Source organism: Physeter macrocephalus, chromosome 9 (assembly GCF_002837175.3).
Source record: "Physeter macrocephalus isolate SW-GA chromosome 9, ASM283717v5, whole genome shotgun sequence".
Taxonomy (NCBI): Eukaryota; Metazoa; Chordata; class Mammalia; order Artiodactyla; family Physeteridae; genus Physeter; species Physeter macrocephalus.
This window is the reverse complement of record NC_041222.1, coordinates 102,933,671-102,958,903: the sequence shown is the minus strand read 5'-3', so window position 1 is coordinate 102,958,903 and position 25,233 is coordinate 102,933,671. Positions and strand designations below refer to the sequence as shown.

Here is a 25,233-nt window from a genome sequence, read left to right as displayed (position 1 = left end):
CCACATCTTCTTTATCCATTCATCTGTTGGTGGACACTTAGGTTGCTTTCATGTCCTGGTTGTTGTAAATAGAGCTGCAATGAACATTTTGGTACATGACTCTTTGTGAATTATGGTTTTCTCAGGATGTATGCCCAGTAGTGGGATTGCTGGGTCGTATGGTAGTTCTATTTTTAGTTTTTTAAGGAACCTCCATACTGCTCTCCATAGCCAGGACATGAAGCAACCTAAGTGTCCATCATTGGATGAATGGATAAAGAAGATGTGGCACATATATACAATGGAATATTACTCAGCCATAAAAAGAAACGAAATTGAGTTATTTGTAGTGAGGTGGATGGACCTAGAGTCTGTCATACAGAGTGAAATAAGTCAGAAAGAGAAAAACAGGGCTTCCCTGGTGGCGCAGTGGTTGAGAATCCGCTGCCAATGCAGGGGACATGGGTTCGAGCCCTGGTCCGGGAAGATCCCACATGCCGTGGAGCTCCTAAGCCTGTGCGCCACAACAACTGAGCCTGCACTCTGGAGCCCGCAAGCCACAACTCCCGAGCCCACGCGCCACAACTACTGAAGCCTGCGCGCCTAGAGCCCATGCTCTGCAACAAGAGAAGCCACTGCAATTAGAAGCCTTCTCAGCATAATGAAGAGTAGCCCCCGCTAGCCGCAACTAGAGAAAGCCCACGCGCAGCAACAAAGACCCAAGGCAGCCAAAAATAAATAATAAATAAATAAATAAATAAATAAATTTTTTAAAAAAAGAAAAAGAAAAACAAATACCATATGCTAACACATATATATGGAATCTAAGAAAAAAAAGGTCATGAAGAATCTAGGGGTAAGACGGGAATAAAGACACAGACCTACTAGAGAATGGACTTGAGGATATGGGGAGGGGGAAGGGTAAGCTGGGACAAAGTGAGAGAGTGGCATGGACATATATACACTACCAAACGTAAAATAGATAGCTAGTGGAAAGCAGCTGCATAGCACAGGGAGAGCAGCTTGGTGCTTTGTGACCACCTGGAGGGGTGGGATAGGGAGGGTGGGAGGGAGGGAGATGTAAGAGGGAAGAGATATGAGAACATATGCATATGTATAACTGAACCACTTTGTTATAAAGCAGAAACTAACACACCATTGTAAAGCAATTATACTCCAATAAAGATGTTAAAAAAAAAATGTAGACATGCAAAGAATGAAAGACTTCGTCACCAACACACTCCCACTACAAGAAACGTTGAAGAAAGTACTTTAGGCAGAAGGATAGAAATCTGAATCTACATGAAAGAATGAAGAAAACAGAAATGGTGTTCATAATAATATAATTTCATATATATATAATTTTATTATTTAAATCTTTTTAAAAGATAATTGAGTGCTTAAACAAAAATAATTATGATATGATCTGAGATTCATAACATATGTAAAAGTAAAATGTACGGCCCACAAGGTACAAACATAGGGGAAATAGAAACAAGAGGATTTTATCAAAAGGTTCTTATAAAATGTCACTGGAAGGTAAACTGATAAAAAATAAAGATGTATAATAGAAACCACTACAGCAACCACTAAAAAGGGAAAACAAGGAGTTTTCATTAAGTTAAAAAAAGATACTAAATGAAATCATGAAAAATATTCAATTAATCAAAAAGATAGGAAAAGGAAACAATAGATGGGACAAATAGAAAGCAGATTATAGATTTGAACCTAATTACATGAATAACAGTATTAAAAGGAAGTGATCTCAACAACACAGGGTGGGAGGGGGAAGCTGGGGCAAAGTGAGAGTAGCATCGACATATATACACTACCAAATGTAAAATGGATGGCTAGTGGGAAGCAGTAACATAGCACAGGGAGATCAGCTCGGTGCTTTGTGACCACCTAGAGGGGTGGGATAGGGAGGGTGGGAGGGAGACGCAAGAGGGAGGGGATATGGGGACATATGTATGCATATGGCTGATTCACTTTGTTGTGCAACAGAAACTAACACAGTATTGTGAAGCAATTATACTCCAATAGATCTATTTCTAAAAAAAGAACAGTGATCTCAACAACCCAATGAAAAGTCAGATTTTTAACAGCAAGATGCAACTATATAAGCAGCCCACAAGAAAACCACTTTAAATATAGACACAAATAGTTTAAAAAGTAAAGTAAAATGATATAAAAAGTATAAATAGTAGTGTTTAGATAGTACAAATCTAAAGAAAGCTGAAACGACTATATTAATATCCAAGCAAAATCAATGTCTGAGCAAAGACTATTACCAGAGATGATAAAAGTCATTTTGTAATGAGAATAAGGTCAATTCATCAAGAGCACATAAAATTCATAAACATTTATGCATTTATTAACAGAGCTACAAAATGCATGAAGCAAAAAACTGATAGAACAGCAAAAAGAAATAAACAAATCCAGAATTATAGTCATAGATTTCAATATCCCTCTCAGTAATTGATACAATGAGAAGACAGAAAATCCATAAGAATATAGAAGACTTGAACAACACTATCAACCAACTTGACCTAATAAATATATGGACCGCACTACTCAATGGCAACACAATACATTCTGATAGACCACATTCTGAGCCATTAAAAAAATCCCAATAAATTTAAAAGAATTCAAGTCATACAAAGTGTATTCTCTGACCACAATGGAATTACGTGAAAATCGATAACAGAAAGATCTCCAAAAAATCCCAAATAGTTGGAAATTAAATTACACATTTTTATATAACCCATAGGTCACAAAAAGAAGACAAAAGGGAAAATTGAGAGTATTTTGAACATGAAGATGAGAACACCACATATTTTTCACAGGATTCTGCTAAAGCAGTACTTAAGGGAGATTTATAGTACTAAATAGCTATATTAGAAAAAAAAAGTCTCAAATCAATAATATCGCTTCCACCCTAAGTAACCAGAAAAAGAAGAGAAAATGAAACACAAAGTAAGTAGAATAATTAAACTAATAAAGACCAAGGAGAAATCAGTGAAATATAAAACTGAAAAACAATAGAGAAAATCAATAAAACCAAAAGCTAATTCCTTAAGCAGATTAATAATATTGATAAACCTCTAGCCAGACTCACTAGGAAAAAAGAGAGATATAACATAAATATGCTCAACATCATTAATCGTTATGGAAATGCAAAATAAAACCACAATAAATACCACTATGCCCCTGTTATAGTGACTAAACTTCAAAAGACTGCCCATATCGAGTATTTGAGGATGGGTATCAGTTGGAATTCAAACGCTGCTGGTGGGACTATAAAGTTACAACCTTTCTGGCAAAGAGTTTTGCAGTTTCTTAAAAGTTTAAGCCCACACCTACCATATGATTTAGTCATTCCACTCCTAGGCATTTCCTCAAGAGAAATGAAAGCATATGTCCACACAGAGATTAGTACACAAAACTCATAGCAGCTTTATTTGTAATAACCCCAAATTGGAAAGAACCCAAATGTTTATCAGTGGGTGAATGGATAATCAAACTGTTGTATAGCCATGCAAATGGAATACTACTCAGCAATAAAAAAGGAAGAAACTGTTAACACACGCTGCAACAAGGGTGAGTCTCGAAATAATGATGCTGAATGAAAGAAGCCAGACCCTCCCAAAGAAGAACATATACTGTATGATTCCATTTATAGAAAGTTCTAGACAATGCAAACTAACCTGTAGTGACAGAGATCAGTGATGTCTAAGCGGAAGGGAATGAGGAGAGGGTCAGGAGGAAGAGATTACAATGAGGAAACTTCGTGGGGGTGATAGATGTGTTCCTTTCTCTTGAATGTGGTGATGGCTGCACAGGGATATTCGTAAGTCAAAATCTATCAGATTGTCCACTTAAAATATTTGCAATTCATTGTATGTCAACTATACCTCAATTACGGTGTTCAAAAGATTAATGGACAAATATAAGTAAATACATGAACAAATAAAAGATTTGTTTCTTACAAGCCATTCACACTAGTCAAAATAGGAAGCACTAATTTATCTGGAGCTTGGCAAAAACATCAATGAAGGTAAAGAGGTCTGTTTGAATTTGTTTTATTATGCCTCAAATTAACTAAAAATATACTCTATGGTTAGTTTTTTTATAAACTCATTAAGAAAACAAGATATTGTGTTTCCAACAAATTATTTACAACTAAAAAAATCAATCTAGGACTTTCTCTTGCCTGATATTTATACTAGTTCTATATCTACGATAATTCTAGTTGGGAGATTCATTCTGCATTGTGTAAATTCGGTTGCACTCTGGTCTCATGCTTTACACAATCAAATGAGAATATACTGGTAGGACTTAAGATCTTTCTATTTGTGGTTCAGATCGAATAGGATTGCCTATTTCTGATTGCTTACGCCCAAGCCCTGTGGAAACAAGGATGACACAGAGGTAACGTGCTCATTGGGGAAATGCACCCACCACATGGTACCGTCCTAATCTGTCCCAGCTACAGCTGTAATTACCTTCTGAAATTCAGTGCGTGGAAAATGGAAAAAGATTATGCTGCTGGAAAGAGGGCTAAAGTACGGTACCTCTGGTTCTAAGACTTTTATTTCAAACAAAATTTTAAAATCGCATGCGATTCTTTGTGTTATTTTTCGAATCCTGCTCACTTTCCTAGAAGGAAACATAAATCCCTATTCCTGCCTTGTAATCTTTCCATCTACATAGAGTATACACATTTTTTAAAAAAATCTAAAACCGCAGTGATAAGGCCAAGTACCATCTTAACGTGCAAAATCTTTGAAATATCTAGCACACTGAAATACAATAAATTCACGTTTATGTCCCTCAAGCACCTCGTAAAATGTTACCAAGAGTACAACTTCAGTCGGGTTGTAAATTGGTGTGTCTTATATATTTAGATATATATATATATTTTGTGTGTGTGTGTGTGTGTGTGTGTGTGTGTGTGTGTGTGGTATGCGGGCCTCCCTCTGCTGTGGCCTCGCCCGTTGCGGAGCACAGGCTCCGGACGCGCAGGCTCAGCGGCCATGGCTCACGGGCCCAGCCGCTCCGCGGCACGTGGGATCCTCCCAGACCGGGGCGCGAACCCGGTTCCCCTGCATCGGCAGGCGGACGCGCAACCACTGCGCCACCAGGGAAGCCCCTAGATATATTTTTTAAATATGTGTCTTCAACATTTAGTGCCTTGTACTCTCATGTATAAATATCCTTTGTTTCAAAACTGTCACAAAAACTATATCGACCGAGTGTGTTTTTACAGATTTGCTTGGTCTGCATCAGGTGTTCTCTAATTGTTTTATGTCCATATTTCTGTAGTTGTCTCTCTTCACCTCCTAAACATTGAAACAGAAAGGGTGTTGCAGTAAAGAATTCAAAGGCTTTGAAATCAGGGGACCTGGTCCAGCCGCAGCACCACCGCATCCTGGTGCCACCCTTGGGCGCTGGGCCCTACCTTTTTCTGCCTGTTTCTCCCAATAGCACACAGGGAGGATATACCCAGGGCTGCTGTGAGGATTAATCAAGGCAACTGGACAAGGCTCTCAGCCGAGAGCCAACACATAGTGAACATTCAAGATCACAAGACTGGACTTCCCTGGTGGTCCAATGGTTAAGACTCTGCCCTTCCACTGCAGGGGGAACAGGTTCGGAGAAGAAAGACCCCTGCATGCCGTGCAGCCAAAGTAATAATAATAATACTAACACAAAAGCTGCCTTTGAACTGCAAAAAAATTTTAAGGCAGGGTCCAATGATTATAAATTATCTCATTACATAGCAACATGACTGCAGTATATCCTAGCGACAGCAGAAAGCCTAAAAATTAGTATTTGATCAAAAAAGAATATTTCCTAGAAGGTAGACTTTAAAAAGTACATAATTAAAGCGAAAAGACCTAGTTTAAATTCCAACTTTGGCACGTTAATAGCTGGTTGGTTATTTTATTCTAACTGACCATCTCGTAGTCTGTAAAATGGACATGACCTGGAAATAGTAGGTGCTTGCTGAATACCTACTGAGAGATTAAATCAAAGATATGGTCTACAGCGGTGTTTTCTATACTTTCATCTGTCTGATAGCATAAGATCTCTTTGAGGAAAAGCCATAGAACTGATGGATTTTCCCCATATATCAGACACTAGTCGTCATGTACTTCTCTCTGATGAGAAACATATGGGGCCACTGCGTGGCTCGACGGGGCACTAGGGGCTTTAGAGCCTGAACTGTGAAGTTCAAAGCTCAAGGGGGTTCCAGGAGCGATCAGAGACCTAGTGTGAACTCATGTCCACTCACAGAAGACCCGAACTGAAAAGCTCCCTGCAGTGAACACTGAGACTTAAAGTTTGCTTTTTTTTTTTCCCCCCCAGGCAAAATGCCATGGTCCCTGATGTTCATAGCCCTTTAAAGATGATTTTATTCCTTTCACAGGTCTCCCGTTATGGCTGGAGGTCTCTTCGCTGTGGATCGCAAATGGTTTTGGGAGTTGGGGGGCTATGACCCAGGTTTGGAAATCTGGGGAGGAGAGCAATATGAAATCTCTTTCAAGGTAAGCCGTCAGCACCCTTCTCACACTAGGTCGGCATCATTTTGACCATATTCTAACAGAATGGCGTCATTTCATTTTCGGACCTCCTATGTTTCAAGTTAACAACGAAAATAGACATGTCATTTTCCCACCTCAGCCGTTGGATGAGAGAAGCTACTTCCTTCTGATGTTTCCGTGTGACGTAGTCATGCCATAAAAGAAACACAGATGAGAAAGAGTTCAAGATCCCACTTGCAGGGGGGGAACCGTGGTGTGCCAGCACGTCTACTGCCCCGCTGGTACTGCATTCCTTCTCAGGCACCTAGAACAGAGAGACAGAGGCATGAAAGTGAAAGGAATGGAATTACTGGAGCTTTTGCCCGTTGTGTTTGCTCTCGAAATAATACTCCACCTTTTGCTTGTAACCACTATTCCACAATTTCAATAACAGAAGAGTAATTTTAAATTCTGGAATAATCTAAATAGGAAAAGAATTTGAAAAAGAATAGATACATGTCTATGTATAACTGAATCACTTTACCGTACACCTGAAACTAACACAACACTGTTAATCAACTATGCTCCAGTATAAAACAAAAATTAAATAAATACAATATGATTGACAAATTAAAGCTATTCTTTATATAATTCCAAAACAAGTGAGTTTTTTGTTTATTTTTATCTGAAATTGCCCAGGTTTCCACTTGCTTTGACCATAAGTACTCACAAAAATTACACTTTATTACATATATATACATTCATATATTACATATATACATATACGATATATGCAAGTATATGATAGAAGATCAAATTTCAAGGTTTGTAAATGAAAAAAATTTACCACAGCATGTGACGACCAGATAACCAAAGCAAAATAAACTGTGCAAAAGGTTTTTTTTCCTTTATCATTGTCATTATTCATATCGAAGATACAGTGATTCTTGCAAGATTTATCATACAGAAATCTCGCTAAATAAATCAGCTTTCCTAATTACCTCTATTATAAAATCAAACCAATTCTTGGTAAGAAAATAAAGTGTATCCTGAATATAGTAAAAGTCAAACTTAATAATCCAGCTAAACTTTTTGAATTTATGCATAAAAGAAATTGACAAAACTGGATTTTATTTAACTGTAACAACTACATTCTATGTGTTAACAGAAACGGTATGTTGTCCCCAAAGTGTCATAAAATAAATATTCCAAAGAGAAACTCAGGAGACACGATTGCAGGCTTCAGGACATCTAGAATTTTCCATCTCACTGCTGTCAATAAGCCTTGAAATACTATTTATTAAATTAGTGCGCTTTTTTTTTTTTTACCATCACTGAAACACACCTAATTTCACATCTAAGTTACTTTTTTCTTAAACTTTGTATACATACATTTACTCCATTTATTTAATGGTATGTGATGTACAGATGCTAGGCCAAGTGCTTTATATACTTTATATAATTTAAAATCACAACTCAGAGAAGTGGGTATTATTCCATTTTATAGATGAAGAAACTGAGACTTAACGTTTTAAAATTTTTAGATTAAATTTTTTAAGTTTTAAAGATTAAATAAACTACTCAGTGTCACTTAGGGATTAAAATGCTCCACTTCTACTTAATTGCAGAAAATATAGAAATTTAAAATTGTCTGTTCACTCAAGGCATACCTACCAACACCATTCCAGAGTTCACGGTTAACCTTTTGATCTCTACCTAATGGTTCCTCTCACTGAACAGAGGTGAGTATCTTCATTATACCCTAAGAGCATAGCAGCAAACTTTGTACTGACCCTGGCAAAATACTACTGATTACCAGATATGGCCCAAAGTTGGCTGCAAGTTTACAGTAATACCTTCCACTGGAAAAACAGAATATTGCATTTGACTCCAGCAATAAAGGAAGATAGGCATTGCTCTATTTGCAATATCATCAGAAGTTAAAGAATGCTTTTTACTTCTCAGGGTTCAAGATATTTTTTTGTTAGATTCTCTTAATTCATGAATACTTTAACTTTAAAATGCTATTAAGAATATCTTGGGGCTTCCCTGGTCTTCATTCTACAAATAATAAATGCTGGAGAGGATGTGGAGAGAAGGGAACCCTCTTACACTGTTGGCGGGAATGTAAATTGATGCAGCCACTATGGAGAACAGTATGGAGGTTCCTTAAAAAACTAAAAATAGAGTTTCCATATGATCCAGCAATCCCCCTCCTGGGCATATATCTGGACAAAACTATAATTTGAAAAGATACACGGACACCTATATTCATAGCAGCACTATTAACAATAGCCAAGACATGGAGATAACCTAAATGTCTATCAGCAGATAATGGATAAAGAAGATGTGGTGCATATATACAATGGAATATTACTCAGCCATAAAAAGAAACGAAATGATGCTATTTGCAGCAACATGGATGGACGTAGAGATCATCATACTAAGTGAAGTCAGACAGAAAGAGAAAGGCAAATATCATAGGATATCACTTATATGTGGAATCTAAAATATGACACAAATGAATTTATTTATGAAACAGAAATAGACTCACAGACATAGAAAACAAACTACCAAACGGGTAAGGGGGGGGGATAAATTCGGAATTTGGGATTAACATACACACACTACTATATATAAAATAGATAAACAACAAGGACCTACTGTATAGCACAGGGAACTATATTCAACTTCTTGTAATAACCTGTATTAGAAAAGAATCTGAATATATATATATATATATATATATACATAACTGAATCACCTAAAACACTGTAAATCAACTATACTTCAATTTTTCTTAAAACTTGTTTAATAAGAAAAAACAGAAAAAGAAAATCTATAGTAAGCAGGAGATACCTGGCTTAGAATAATAAACTGGGTGTGGATAAAAGTACTGTGGGAAGTCTGGAGCATTTGCAGAATGGACATTTGCATTCTAAATCACAAAGGTATTTTTTAAGACAAATATAAACTTGAACCTCTCATTTCTCTGTCACTTGTATCTATCGCTTTTCTTCGGGGTGACCTGAGATTTTATTACCCCATTTTCTCTTTCTCAGTTATCTGTCATTCTGAAGGATATAATTGGAATTCAGCCCTGTCGTCTTTGTCTAGAAACCATGGCAACAGAGCTAGAGGTTCAGGACTAAATTGCCCCAGGTTGTTTGATTGAAATGACAGATCCTTTGGCAACAGCTATATCTTACAGGGTCCCATTTCAGACACATCTCTCCGTTCTTCCCGCTACTATGCTGACCTTGGGGTTCCTGTCCCTCCCTTTTAGGATTTGTAACATGAGGGGGACACCCTCAAGCAGGATTTGGTAGAATTTGCATGGAAGATGAAGAATTTTCTCCATGCGAGAGAAACTGAAAGAACTGTCCACAAATAGCTGTGTTCAATGGTATTAAAAAGTCAAAGAAAGATGGAACATCTGCATTTTGGGACACAGTCCATAAACTGCGATAAATTTTACACTGTAAATCACTGTCAGATATACACTGGTCAGCCCTTCAGGTTTGGGAGTATGTACGGATAACTGAGAATTTACTAGTCTATTTCACACCATAATATAGAAATTGTTTCAAGCCTGAAACTTAGAAGCTCTAATTCAAAGGATTTCTGTCTGTGGTTGTTATCAGGCATCTTTGCTTGCTGTTTGCATTTCAACCAAAGAATCATTTCACTGATGTTTATGACAAGATTCCATGGCTGAATGAAAATATTTCCAGAAAACTCTGCTTTATATTAAGGGCTGAGTTTTTGGTCAGACGGGATATGGCTAAGAGGGCTCCTCAATTTCCTGTCTCTGTAAATATTTTTCCTTCCTTTTTCTAACATCTGACTAGGTGAGTGGATTTCATGCCATCACATAGAAACCAACACAGCGTAGTTTTCAGGAGTCCCTCAAGGAAAAGGGCTCTCTAGAGAAATGATCTCTCGGCACCGCGCCCAGTCTTCAATCTCTTTTAATATGAATCTGAATTCTCACGTGGCCCAGAATTATCCAGCTGCCTCTCAAACGTTGCTAGGTTAGCCAGCTGCCGGGAAGGAGAAAGCACCATTTAGTCAGTCACTCAACAAGTTTTACTGAGCATCTAATTTACACCAGGCAGTGTTCCAGGTACTCAATTTGGAGCTGCGTCTGGAAACAAAGAGGAAACCAAGACAGACTGCAGAGTGTTGCATGAAAGAGACAACCCTCCTTTAAATGGTGTGTGCCACTTAAGTTACTGAAACAGTGTTAACACCGTTATGGGTCTCTGATTGTCCAGAGTGCATTTTTATACCCATTCCCCAAAGATCAAAGTCCAAATGTTAGCATTTTCAGAAGAAAACTCTTCCCAGAAAATAAAAGTGAGCAATAAACACTAATTAGTCACCCACATGATTTAGAATGAAGCCCAGGGACTCTATTCCACAAAAATCCTCTGGCATGAGACATAAAACTTAAATCTACATAGAAGAGCATTAAATTTGGTTTGTCCTTTTCCACACCCAGGAGCGTCTAACAACACGGTCCCACCTTGGTCCAATATTTCTTGAGCCAGCTTTTGTCTGGGGAGAGCTTGTGACCTCCAGCCTCAGCTGTGCTCCAGGTGACATAAATCTCAGCACCATATGTCCTAGAGCGAGTCTAATAAATCTGGAAGTCCCACGGCCTATCTGAAATCACTCGTAATGGATTGAAACACCCTATGCAACCACCTTTGTTATGTGCTCTCATCCTTCCCATGTGTTAAGCTTAAGATTCAGACATGTAAGGAAATTTTAACTTACCTCTCACAATCTTTCAGCCCTTACCAGTCACTAACTTATTCAACCGGCATTTTTTTTTTTTTTTTTTTTTTTTCGGTACGCGGGCCTCTCACTGTTGTGGCCTCTCCCGTTGCGGAGCACAGGCTCCGGACGCGCAGGCTCAGCGGCCACGGCTCACGGGCCCAGCCGCTCCGCGGCACGTGGGATCCTCCCGGACCGGGGCGCGAACCCGTGTCCCCTGCATCGGCAGGCGGACTCTCAACCACCGCGCCACCAGGGAAGCCCTCAACCGGCATTTATTTATCAATTACAATGTGCCAACTCTGGGCTAAGCTCTTGAGGTTCCAAGATAAATGTGAGAAAGATTCTCTCCAGTAGCCGCCTGGAGAAGTAATTCATCCCAATTTCTCAGTATTGTTTGGAACATATTTTACTTCCATATTCACAGTAATAGTTTAGGAATATATCCAGGAGGCTCTTCACCAGCCTCCCTCCCTCTCCTCTTTCAACTGACCTCCATTTTTTCATTCATTTATTCCCTGAGTCGCTTTATTTTCCCCTCCTAAAAGTTCACAGTGGCTCCTAAGGACCCCACAAATCACAAATCAGAGTAGCATATGAATCATAAACCAGGGAACTTTCTCTCAACCATCTGCCTCAGCTAACCGTCTCCAGCTACACTGCAAAACCAACTTAAATAGCGTTTTCCTTTCCTTCCCAGAAAAGATGGAAACACAAACATCCATCACTGTCACTATTTATTACAGAGATTTTAACTAAGCAGACTTTGATGAAATTTTCCCTGAAGATTTTAGTCATTCCCTCTAAAATATTAATCAGGAACCTTCACCATGAGTCCGTGTACTGTGCAAGCTAGACTCCGCAGAAAAATGAAAAGGAAGCCCAGTAGAAGCCTTCTTCAGATCAAGTACAATTGAGATGAATATTTCACCCATTAAACATAAACATCAATTAAAGCAGAAAAGCACACACAAAAAACCTACGTTAAGAATCTCCTCTAAAGTAAAACATACAAATGGACATTTATTCACCAATCTTCTAATGCAAGAGAGGCCAAAGCTGTTCCTTCTGCATTTGGGTCCTCGGATTGGGATAAACTAGAGATGCATGGACCACATCCACATTGTATCCATCATGAGTCCCAGCTTGGGCTCCTTTAAATTGGAATGAGAACCTAAAGGCACCTGGAAGCTATCTTCATGCAGTCATAGAATCCTTCCGATTTTTTTAGGGTTTTACCCAATCCTTTAGTATTACTTTGCTCACATCTAATTTGACAGCAATTTTTAAACAACTCCATCTTTCAAACTTCTCAAATTAGTTTTGACACGAACAACAATTCTTTTCATAACAGTATTTCACCAATTCAAGTGATATTTCATTAAATTACATAATTACAATTTTTAAAAACTAGCACAATCCCCTTTGGGAAGAAATGCACTGCCTTTGAGATACACATGTAACTTAACAATTGTGAGCCAGAAGTTCCAGGTGTATTCGATCTAGCCTGTATTCGGCATAGGTCCACCATAATATGAATGCCATTCAATATGTTTACAGAGAGAATAGAGAGGGATGTTTCACACAGTAAATTGAACAGAGATTCAGACCTGGCTGTCGAAAACTCTCAGTCTCATAAGTGGCAGGAAAAGCTCATGTAGCAGAGGCAGCTGCATTGCTTCCTTTGCACAGAGGAAAATCACCTGGCTTATTGGGGTCAGGTCTCCCCTCTGGTCCTCATCCCTGCCCAGGTACCCCAGTCCCCTGCCCTCCGTCCAGGGGACTTACAGGTACCCAGGTTGCTGAGGGGCCAGGGTCGTATAGTGATGAGTCAGGGCAGGGGGGCAGCCTTAGTGCCCTTTCTCTTGTCTCTTCCACTCTTGTGCGCTGGTCCTACGGACCAGTTCCCACTCCTGTTCGCTAGCGGTCACTTCTGTTTCCTTCCCTCAAGCCCAATCTTGTGTAGTCTCTCTAAACTGAAAAAAAAAAATCAGTCCTAAAAGAAGCCTCTGGGGTTTCCTTGAATCTTGGCGTCTACGTGGCTGGGGGTAGGGAAGAAAATGCTCCCCAAGGAAAAACAGAAGATGGAAAACACAGTGAACATAACAAAGGGAATACTTAAGTTTTAATCCTGTCACATACAAATAAATATTTCAGCTCAAAGAGACTAAAACATACCTGAGATTTTACTAGACAGCATCCGTTTATTTTGTACCCCTTTATGACTTTTAAAATCTTTACATGCAGCTCCCTGTGTCCCAAAGTCCTGGACATTCCAGTCTTCCTATGGTGGTAATAACTATTATTTGGTCCTTTAACAAGGAAAAATAATGACTTAGCATCTAAAGGTCACGGAATTAAATTTCTTATTCCATTCAACACTAATGCAAGGTAAAAATATAATTTCTATTTCATAATTGCAAAGGCAGGCCATTATCTAGTTAATACCAAAGCAAGGAGCAGAATTGGGGTTCACCCTCAAAACCATTAGGCTAATTTCTCTTAGCTGGAAAAAGTAGAAGACTTTATGCCCTGATGCAAAAGTGGCTACTGTCATTCTCTGAAACCACTTTTAAAAAGAAATGCAGGCTCTTCCCAACGGGAATTTTTATTAAATATGAGGGCTGACAACTCTTGTTATTATTTAATGTAAAATTTAATTTTTTACTGTCTTCAAAATGCAATGGTTATTCAATAAGGATTGCATATACATGATAGGGACTAATTGTTGAGTACAAAACACTCAGCTCTTTATTCACTCAAACAAGATAACAGCCATGAATCTACAACTGTTATAGCTCAGGAAACTGTATAGTCTAGAGCTTAACCTCATTACAGAGCATCTCAAGAACAAACATGGATTTTATTTATTTGTACTTAGAAAATCAAAATAACCCCACTAAATTAGCTAAACTTAAAGTTTCCCTACATAGTGTGAAGCCATCAAAAAAATTTCGAGTGTATTTATAGTTCAACAATTGAATGTTATACAATTATAATTTACACTTTTGTTGTTGTTGTTGTTTTTTGTTTGTTTGTTTTGTTTTTTGTGGTACGCGGGCCTCTCACTGTTGTGGCCTCTCCCGTTGTGGAGCACAGGCTCCGGACGCGCAGGCTCAGCGGCCACGGCTCACGGGCCCAGCCGCTCCACGGCATGTGGGATCTTCCCGGACTGGGGCACGAACCCGTGTCCCCTGCATCGGCAGGCGGACTCTCAACCACTGCGCCACCAGGGAAGCCCCATAATTTACACTTTTAAACTGGAAAAGAAAGGTCTGTTCTTAGAGATCACTCAATACAGAAAAGGAGAATATGAAGCAGAAACCAAAAAAGCCTAACTTTACCCCTGACAAAATTCTCAGATATCTTACCCCCAACCACAGTGTATAAGGAACGTTATCATATGCAGTAAGATCAATTCAGTGGTGGTAAAACAGGGGCACAGAAAGACGGAATGACCCCAGCTACAAATCTCATTTGAAGTCAGCAGATCTTACTTCCCCAAAGTAATTGGCACCTCCTAAGGGAAAAAAATCAACAATCACTTTTTTGAAACAGTAGCAACAGGTGTGATTGCTGGTGGCTGGAGCTTCTCTGGATTGAGTCTGGCACCAAAGAGAAGCATCCATGGAAGGCTGGGGACAGGTCTGAGGAGGCTTTTACAGACCAGCCACATTTTCAGGAAGCAGGCTATTAATGAGGCAGGATGGAGGAAAGATACTCAAGCTCACAAGCAGCCCTACAGCAGCCAATTCCTGTTGGATGCAGACAAATAAAGGCTAAAAGAATTCACTCACGCACTAAATTGTGTGTCATAAAGTGAATGCCTACCGTACTTGGTGAGAAGGATGCACCCTACTCAAAGATAAATAATAATAACTTTTTAAAGGAAATAGCATATTAAAATATTACAAGAAAAAAGGAAGAAAGGATCAGGAATGGTCACCAAAATCATGCTGCTATACCTTTTTATAAATTCTTTTAAAAGGTTAATGAAGTCATTGACTCTGTAAAACAGTATGAAATGCTGAACTTTCTGAGATTAGGAAAAATGTTAAAAGACAAGAGAAGGAGATAGAAAATAAACAGCAGCAGTCAGGATATAATGAAAAAGAAGACAAAAACCAAAATGAAAGTCACATTGAAAGCAACACAAGAGAAGGAATATTCTGAAAATATATAGGGACACAAAGGATGAGGTTGAGAAAAAGGAAAAAAATGAAATTAAAATGAGCAAAGTTAAAAAGTAGTAGAGTGGAATGACATGGAGGATAAAGGAGCTCATACTAGTATTCCCAAGGGAAAAAGTTAAATTAAAATAACATATTTCAAAACCTAAGAGATACAGCTGAAGCAGTGTTCAGAAGAAAAGGTAGACCCTTAAATTATTACATCAATATAAAAAAGAATAAAAATAAACTAAACATCCATATCCAGTTTGCAAATAAAAAATAAAATAAAGCTAAGGAAATATTAATAAGCATTTGAAAACTTAATGATTTAGAAAACCTAAAACTAGTAGTGCAAGAGCTAGTTCTTTAGAGCCAAAGATAAATCATTAATAAGAGATATAGCTAGGTATGGAGGCAGATAAATTAATTAGAAAATGGTTAATTTATTAGAAGAAGAATACACAAACTCGGAAACAACCTAAATGTCCATCAACAGATGAATGGATGAAGAAGATGTGGTGTTTATATATATGTACACACACACACACACACACAATGGAATACTACTCAGCCATAAAAAAGAATGAAATAATGTCTTTCGTAGCAACTTGAATGGACCTAGAGATTATCATACTAAGTGAAGTAAGTCAGACAGTGAAAGGGAAATATCATATGATATCACTTATATGTGGAATCTAAAAAATACAAATGAACTTATTTACAAAACAGAAATAGAGCCACAGACATAGAAAACAAATGTATGGTTACCAAAGGGGAAAGTGGGGGAGAGATAAATTAGGAGTTTGGGATTAACAGTTACACACTACTATACATAAAATAGATTAAAAAACAAGGACCTACTGTATAGCACAGGAAACTACATTCAATATTTTGCAATAACCTATAAGGGAAAAGAAACTGAAAAAGAATAGATATACATATATGCATAGCAATCACTGTGCTATAAACCTAAAACTAACACAACATTGTAAATTGACTATACTTCAATAAAATAAGATGTATAAAAATGGGGAAAAAACAGGAATTTTCCAAATTTAAATGATCATAAGAGATTGCTCAATTCTATGCAAATACAGTTAAGATTATAGGGAAAATGGATGATGTTTAACAAAATATAAATGACAAAACTGACCTCCAAAAAGAAACAAATCTGAACTAACTATATTCGTTTTCTATCACTACATAACAAATTACCACAAACTTAGTGGCTTAAAACCACCCATAATTCTCCCACGGTCTCTGGATTGCAATCCAGCATCTTTCTGCAGGGCCTCTGCTAAGATCTCACAAGGCTGAAATCAAATTTTCGGCCAGCTCCATCCTTACCTGGAGGCTCAGCCAGGGAAGGATCTGATTCCAAGTCCCCTCAGGTTGTAGGCAGAACCCATCTCTCTGTGGTTTGGGGACCGAGCCCCTACTGTCTTGCTGGCTGTTGTGTGGACATGACTTTCAGTAACGAGAAGCCCAGCTCGGACCCTTGCCCTGTGTTCCCCTCCCCGGCCCTCTTGCAACAAGGCAGCTTTCTTCTCCAAGGCGAGAATCTCCTCAGACTTCACATCCCTACACCTCTGTCTACAGGAAAGGCAGAGTCCCCTTTTTGGACTCACTGGTTAGGTCGGACCCTCCCAGGATAACCTCCCTTTTCATTAATTCAAAGTCAACTAAATTGGGACCATAATTATATTTGCAAAAACCCCTTCACCTTTGTCATAAGGTCACCTTCACCTAAATCACAGGCGTGAAATCCACCAAAATCACACACCTTCCTACACTCAAAAGGCAGAGATAATACAAGGACTTGTGTACCAGGGGGTGGGAATTTGGGGGGCCGTCTCAGAATTCTGCCCATCATGCTGCCTAATGACCACGGAAGAAATACAGAAAATTGTCAAAAAGCTATCCCCTCTGAAAAATAAAGCACCAAACCTCATTTGTTTCTTCCAAACTTTTAAGGAACATTTGCTACAATGTTTATCAAAAACTGTTCTCTAATAACAGAAAAGAAAGAAATATTTCAAGTTGACTAGATAACTGGCATAATACTGATAACAAAATCTGACCAAGATAGCACAAAGAAATAGAAAAGTACAGACATATTTTACTTGTAAATACTAGCATTAAAAATAATAATTAAAGATTACACAACAGAATAACTATTCAAAGGCTAATCCACCAAAATAAGTGAAGCTCTAGGAATTTTCCCATTAATTTATTTAATATCATTTAGGATTATCCTGATGATAGTAGGCAATTCAATTAGCCCAGATAATATACGAGATATAAAAATTGGAAAGGAGGCCAGAAATTTTTCATTAATTGCAAATAATATTACCATGTATCTACCTGAACAATTCAAGTTGAACCAACTGAAAAACTACTATAAATAAGAAATTCAGTAAGTTGCTTGGGTAAAATGTGTGTGTGTGTGTGTGTGTGTGTGTGTGTGTGTGTGTGTAAGTATACAGAAAACAGTAGCCTTTATGTATGAAAACAACCACCCAAAGGAAGACACCATTTACAACAGTAAGGAAAAACCAACTTGGAATAAACTTCAATGTCCTAGACCTCCATGAAGAAATATTACAATGCTACTGAGGGACACACAAAATAAATGAATAAATGAAAATTCATAATGAAGATAGTCCGCCCTAAGCATACTTGTGTATTTAATGCCACCCCAGTAAAAATGATAACATGAAGTTTTTTTGGATGGGGGAGGTTAAACGGGGACAGCTAGATAAACTGCTTCTAGTTCATATGGGAAAACAAATAACAAGAAAATTTCAGGGGAAAAAATGATAGGGGGCTAACTTAGTTAATCAAATACAGAAATTAGACAGAGATACCTATGGCACAGAATTTAAATAGACCCAGATAACATGGGAATTTAGCATAAGATAAACATTTCAAATCAAGAGGAAGAGAGTGGATTCCTCAGTAAATAGGGTGGAACAGCTACTTATCTAGAGAAAAAAAAATAAAGATGAATCCCACGTGTGAAAAGACACAGGTACGTGGATATTTATCTCAATATTGTTTTTATTGATGAAAAATGAAAAAACATTAATATCCATCCTAGGGGACTAATTAATCACTATGAACTACAGTATGGCCTTTAAAAAGAGTGCAACAGGTGTATTTTTACTAATATGGAATAACATCCAAACCTATCATTATTAAGTGACAAAAAAGGCAAGGTACAAATATATATGCAAAAATAAATATGGAGAGAAGATAAATTTTGTTATATATGTTTAATAATTTATATCTATAACATGTCTCATAGTACAAATGTAAGCACTTATAAGATAAAATGACAATATTAATTTCATATGCAGACAATTGTCACAGATGTATTCACATATCCAGGAGATATTTATTGAGAGCCTACTGTCTGCCAGACACTGAGAATATAATTGTCAACAGAAATGACAAGTTCTCTATCTCGTGGAATTTCGTCTGAGGAGAGACAGATCATAAATAAATAAGTGAATAAATAAACAAGATAATTTCAGATGTTGCTAAGGGCTAAAAGGAGTCCAGCCAGCCAATATTACAACGTAGGAGCCTCAGAGAAGAGGTGGTTAGATCTGGCATCATGTTTTTAAAATATCTGCATCTAGAAGGTGGGGAATGGGCTACAGTGTTTACTGGTCATCCTCCTACTCCTCCAACCTTGAGTGTCTCTGATCCAGCCATCACCAGAGCAAATGTTCCATGTGTTACAGGACCCACAGATTGGCAGGAGAAACTACAAAATAAGGACACACTAGTGTCCCAAAGAAAGGGGGTTGTTCCCCGGGGCCCTGACCCCAAGCCGGTCCCTCGGTCCTCCCGTCCTCACCGTTGTTAATTTCCATACTCTTGGTTCCCAAGACAAGCCTCCAGCACATTGGCAGAGAACCTACAGTTCTAATTAGTAAGCATTTTCCACTTTCTCTCCAGTTGTCTGAAAATACAAAAACCTCCTAGGGTGCTTAATTTATACTCCTGAAATAGTTTCCTTGTCTCCTTAGAAGGGTACGACTCAATATCATTTTGGAAGAGTACTCTTTCCCGCTTAAGCCACCTCTATATAACCTCTAGTGACGATGCTTTGTACAAATGGTTTTGGTAGAAATAAATTCAGTCTTATCAAATGTACTCATTAGAAATCCTTTTTATGCCAAGGATGATTCTAAAACACTTTATATAGGGCTTCCCTGGTGGCGCAGTGGTTGAGAGTCCGCCTGCCGATGCAGGGGATGAGGGTTCGTGCCCCGGTCCAGGAAGATCCCACATGCCGCCGAGCGGCTGGGCCCATGAGCCATGGCCGCTGAGCCTGCGCGTCCGGAGCCTGTGCTCTGCAATGGGAGAGGCCACAGCGGTGAGAGGCCCGCTTATCGCAAAATAAATAAATAAATAAAATAAAATACTTTTTATACCTTCTCATTGCTTTTATGAGAAGCTATATTAAAAAAAAAACCTCTCCTTACTTCTGAGCCTGCAAATATCTCTAAGTGTAGTTGCATTTTGTGTCTAAAATGTGACAGAAGCCTTTTTATAGCACACCGTCTACCTTCACATACACAAGAAAATATCTGGAGTTGTTCCTATGGGGTTTCTTCCCCTACAATATTTAGCCTAGGTGATATAAAAATAACCATTCTAGTTCAACATGCCCAGAATTGATCTTCCAAAGAAAATATTAAAATGACTCTAAACTCATTCAGAAACTCAAAGATAAACAGAAACAGCTGCTAAATGTCTCACAAGCCAGTCTGAGATTCATTTCAATTATCCAGCAAAAGGTACCTCAGGTGAAACAGAGCATTTTCAAGTTAAATTTTATGTCCATTGGATAGAAGCCTGGCAAGTCTAAATTCCTTCCAGTTGTTACTTCCTTTATGTCTGATGCCATTTTCCTAATTCCCTATTTAATTTTATTTTAGCTTTTATAGATAGCTGTAAAGAGAGTGGGATATAACAATTTACACAGCATTCGGTACCTGTGTTCAGGTCAATTTAACTTCCTATTGAAATCTTTTTCTAACACTGAAATTTTTAAGAATTTTTGTATTTTTCTGGTTGCCATTTTCCCTAACAAGAAAAATGAAATACAATCTAATGACTCTAATGCAAGTCAGTTTACACCCCTGCAAAAGCTCAAGAGATATATATTTAGAAAGTTACCTAAAAAGCTCTCCATACAATTCTCAAGCCTGTCACCCAAATCCCAATGACAGTACTCTACAGAGCATGGGAGTATATGCACGTATCAACTTTAGAGGTATAAGGATTTGATTTTTACACTTTACATCAAGGTCAGCAACCTACAACACACCAGGACCCTGTAAGCTGACCCCACAACTCCCTCCTTCTCTTCAGACTGTGAGAGGACAGTTGAGAATGCAATCCCTACCTCGTCGCCACACATTCAGACTTGAGTGTCGCCATAAGCCTGACCCCCCCTCACACAGGTCAACATGTGGATACATGACAACCATCCCCTGGAGCCCACACATACCAGAAGAATAAAGCTGGTCCCCTAGGGTAATATTAACACATGACCACTATTCTTGAGCACCTATTATGTGCCAAGGGTGCTATGTGATTATTCAGTCGAGTCCTTACAACCATCTCCTGAAGCAGACACGTTAGCCCAACTTTACAGAAGATGAAAGTGAGACTCAGGAAAAGGTAGGAACCTGCCCAGTTCAAGACCTACTGCCAAATGTTCTTTGCTCTGTCCTGAATCATGAAAGCATGTCAACTTCTCAAGATAAAAAATATCACATAAATGCCATTATGAATCTTAAAGAGTGCTCACATTTTTTATTCTGATGACATTTCTTCATTTTGAATGTTTCCCCTCAAATTTCAACACTTATCAACTGAAGCTTAGAAAACCGTTTGCTTTTCCAAAGTTTCCAACGTAATGGTCTTCCCAGACACTCAAACCCTGGCTGTTCAGAGAGCGTTTTTTTTTGTTTTTTGTTTTGTTTTGTTTTGTTTTTTTGTGGTACGCGGGCCTCCCTCTGCTGTGGCCTCTCCCGTTGCGGAGGACAGGCTCCGGACGCGCAGGTTCGGCGGCCATGGCGCACGGGCCCAGCCGCTCCAGCCTTTTTTTTTAGTTTTATTGGAGTATAGTTGATTTACAATGTTATGTTACTTTCAGGTGTACAGCAAAGTGATTCAGTTATACATGTACATATATTCACTCTTTTTCAGATTCTTTTCCCATATAGGTTATTACAGAGTACTGAGTAGAGCTCTCTGTGCTATACAGTAGGTCCTTGTTGATGATCTATTTTATATATAGTAGTGTGTATCTGTTAATCCCAAGCTCCTAATTTGTCTTGCTCCACCCCCCATGTTTCCCCTTTGGTAACCATAAGTTTGTTTTCAAAATCTGGGAGTCTGTTTCTGTTTTGTAAATATTGGGTTGGCCAAAAAGTTCATTTGGGTTTTTCCATAACATCTTACAGAAGACCCAAAGGAACTCTTTGGCCAACCCAATAAGTTCATTTATATCATCTTTTTAAATTAGATTCCATATATGAATGATATTGTATGATATTTGTCTGACTTACTTCACTTAGTATGATAATCCCTAAATCCATCAAGATAGAGCTTTCTTAATGTGGATTCTTTGGTTTACTAGAAGACAGAAACCCAATTCCGACTAACTCAGAGGAAAGGGGAAATTGGACAGGACACTCAAGTAAACAAACTGTGAAAAAGTCAAGGAAATGAGTGAGCCTCTGGGAGGCTGCCAGGACCCTTTCCCTGAGCACCTGGCCTCTGCCTCTCTCTGAAGAATGGCCTTCCACCCCTCAGGGATGGCCACTAGAAGCGCTCAGGCTTTTTCATTCTCTGCTTCGCCACCAGGGAGGTAATTCCAATTTCACGAACTCCCAAGGAAGGATTTCAGTTAGCGTGACCTGAGTCCAGTTCCCACCCCGCCACTCGGAAGGTAGGATGCTTGCCAGCCTGACTCAGGGGTGAAGGAGAAGCCATGTTTGGGTATTTCCCTAAAGGAAAGAAGTTGTTCCACTACAGAAAGCCAATTTTAAAGAGTTTTCTAAGAACTTTCCTTTCTTTTTAGCAGATGGTGAAGCCAGAAAATTTAAGCAATAGACTTAAAATCTGCAGACACATAGAAATAATAGTAAAAAGCGAACACTTTGCTTCTACTGTATCTTCTAAGCTACTGAATAATGAGTTAAGGGACATGAGGGATTGTGTCCTTAAACTATAGTATTTTTACCTAAAGAAGCACTCTTAAGATGTTCCAATCCATTCTTTCCTCCCCAAGAATTAATGTTACAAATAAACCAAAAAGGGATATATCTGTTTTTATGTCCCACCCCAATCACTGTTTTTAAGAGCATAGTGTTACTGCAAATATAAACGTCACGTCTTAAAAACAGGATCTTCTGAACAACGTACCCTCTGAAACCCTGCCATCCCCACCCAGACCTCTTGAAGCTCATTAAATGCAAGATAGTTTGGGCATGATTTGTTTATACTGACATAACAGAGCATTTCTTACTTTGAAATAATCTTAAGCAGATGGCTCAAAAACAAGAGCTTTCCCCTTGAGACTAGAAACCAACATATCCTCAGTAAAGACTGCAGATACATTTTCCAGTTTCTACTTTTATTATGTTCCGATCAACAAATAGAAAAGGAGAATAGGAAAGGTCAAAATAAGCTGTTCTTTTTTTCTCCTACTCTCAAAGAATAACCTCAAAACCCAGGTTTCTAAGAATAAAGCAAAGCAATGGTGTGCATGTGCTTTTCCATTGCTACCTTTTTTAGATCAAGTCAGGTCAAAAAGTGCAGTTTTTATTACATCCAGCCTAGAAAACTAGTTTAATGACAGACACGGCCCTTTGCAATATCTACACACTAAAGCTTTTTAGGTTAACAACTAATATTTTAATTTCTAGATAGATGGTACAAAGTGGTTGATTGTCTAGTCTTAAGAAGTTTTTCAAACATAACCCATCCAAGTCACACCATACACTTAGAAAGTTATTTTCCAGCCCCAGAAATTTAATTTCTTATTTATATATGTTCCGTACTTTTATTATCAATCACTTCTTTATACTAAACCAGTTACAAATGAAAATAAGCTCAAGATAGCTTATTCCCTTGAAACTTGTATTTGAATATACTAGAGAGCATAGCTTTTATTGGCAGCTAAATGGAGGATTATCATTAAATAACTGAATTGTTTGGAATTAACCTTACTTTATATCAAGAAACGAGTAGTTCATTCATTTATTCAACAAATACTTACAGGGCACCAACTCTGTGTCAGGCACTGTCCTAGGTGCTTAAGATACAACTCTCAAGAAAACACACGAAGGTACTTGCCATTGTTAGGGAGAGAGGCCGAAAAATAAGAAACATAATGAATCACTTTGTCATACAACTGAAATTAACACAACATTGTTAATCAACTATACTCCACTATATCAATACAATTAAAAGTTTAAAAAAAATAAAGAAAGAAACATAATGACTAAGTGAGTGAGGAGGTGTTAAGTGCTGTAGAACAGAAGCAGAGTGGGGTGAGGAGGGCTGACAGTGTGTGGTGAGAGGGTGTTTGGGGCCAGAGGATTTGGAGCTAAGACTTGAAAGAGATGCGGAGCTAGCCATGGGGAGTTTGGGGAGAGAATTCCAGACAGAGGGACCAGTCGGCACAAATGCCCTAAGATGGAAGGGTGTCTGGCATGTTGGAGGAACAGAAGAGAGGCCAGAACTGCTACAGCAGAGGGAGGGTGGGGCAGAAGATGAGGAGGGAAGGTTAGAGGCAGAGCAGGCTTTGGAACTGAATGCACTAATACATTTTTGTTTTTCTTAAATTTACATCACCATTTCCATGTAGTATACTATGCTTCATCTTATACTTGATAATGTTCCCTTATTAACCTCCTGACAACCAATTTCTTCCTGAAACTAATTCATATTCCATATGACTGCTGTAATTGTATGATTCCATTCAATTTAACATTCTCTGTGCCGAAACTCCAGTTTGTGGCTGATATTGAAAAGCGATTAAAAAAGAAGGCAAGCATTCAATTATTCATTCAACTTGAACTACCTGATGAAAAAAACACACTGTGCTCATTCACGGGTAAAATAACACTGCTTTAAAATATTTATGCTGTCAAAAGAAGACATGTTATTTGTAAATCTAAAATGTTTCTCCAAGAATTAGATACTTAAGTATGACAATGCCATAATATTTTTAAAGAATATCATCACATCATGCTACCAGGAAATGTCTTTTAAAAATATAAACCACATCTTTCAGAACAAATGTAGGATTTGAGAAATTCCACAACAGTTGTGCTTTCCTGAAGAAAGCATATACCCACTCTGTTACCCAAACACACCTCCCTAGTGTGTCAGGATATGCATCCCTCTACTGAAACAGGCATTGCTATTGAAGATTGAAAAAAAATAAAGAAGTATGTGGTGATATCCATGGTATAAAAAAACAAAACAACTCTATTTATCTTTGATAAAGGAGGCAAGGATATACAATAGAGAAAAGACAGCCTCTTCGATAAGTGGTGCTAGGAAAACTGGACAGCTACATGTAAAAGAATGAAATTAGAACACTCCATCTAAGGCCAGACACTATCAAACTCTTAGACGAAAACATAGGCAGAACACTCTATGACATAAATCACAGCAAGATCCTTTGTGACCCAGCTCCTAGAAAAATGGAAATAAAAACAAAAATAAACAAATGG

At 38.2% G+C, this 25,233-nt stretch overlaps 1 protein-coding gene across 1 annotated transcript in view; it reads left to right on the top strand.

Moving 5' to 3' along the window:
* The window catches only part of GALNTL6 (polypeptide N-acetylgalactosaminyltransferase like 6), a 1,282,336-nt gene that overhangs the window by 1,167,419 nt on the left and 89,684 nt on the right, over positions 1 to 25,233 (top strand). Inside the window, exon 7 of the mRNA XM_024130813.1 lies at positions 6,413 to 6,530. Coding sequence (XP_023986581.1) covers positions 6,413 to 6,530 — 118 coding nt within the window. The remainder of the gene's footprint in view (positions 1 to 6,412; positions 6,531 to 25,233) is intronic.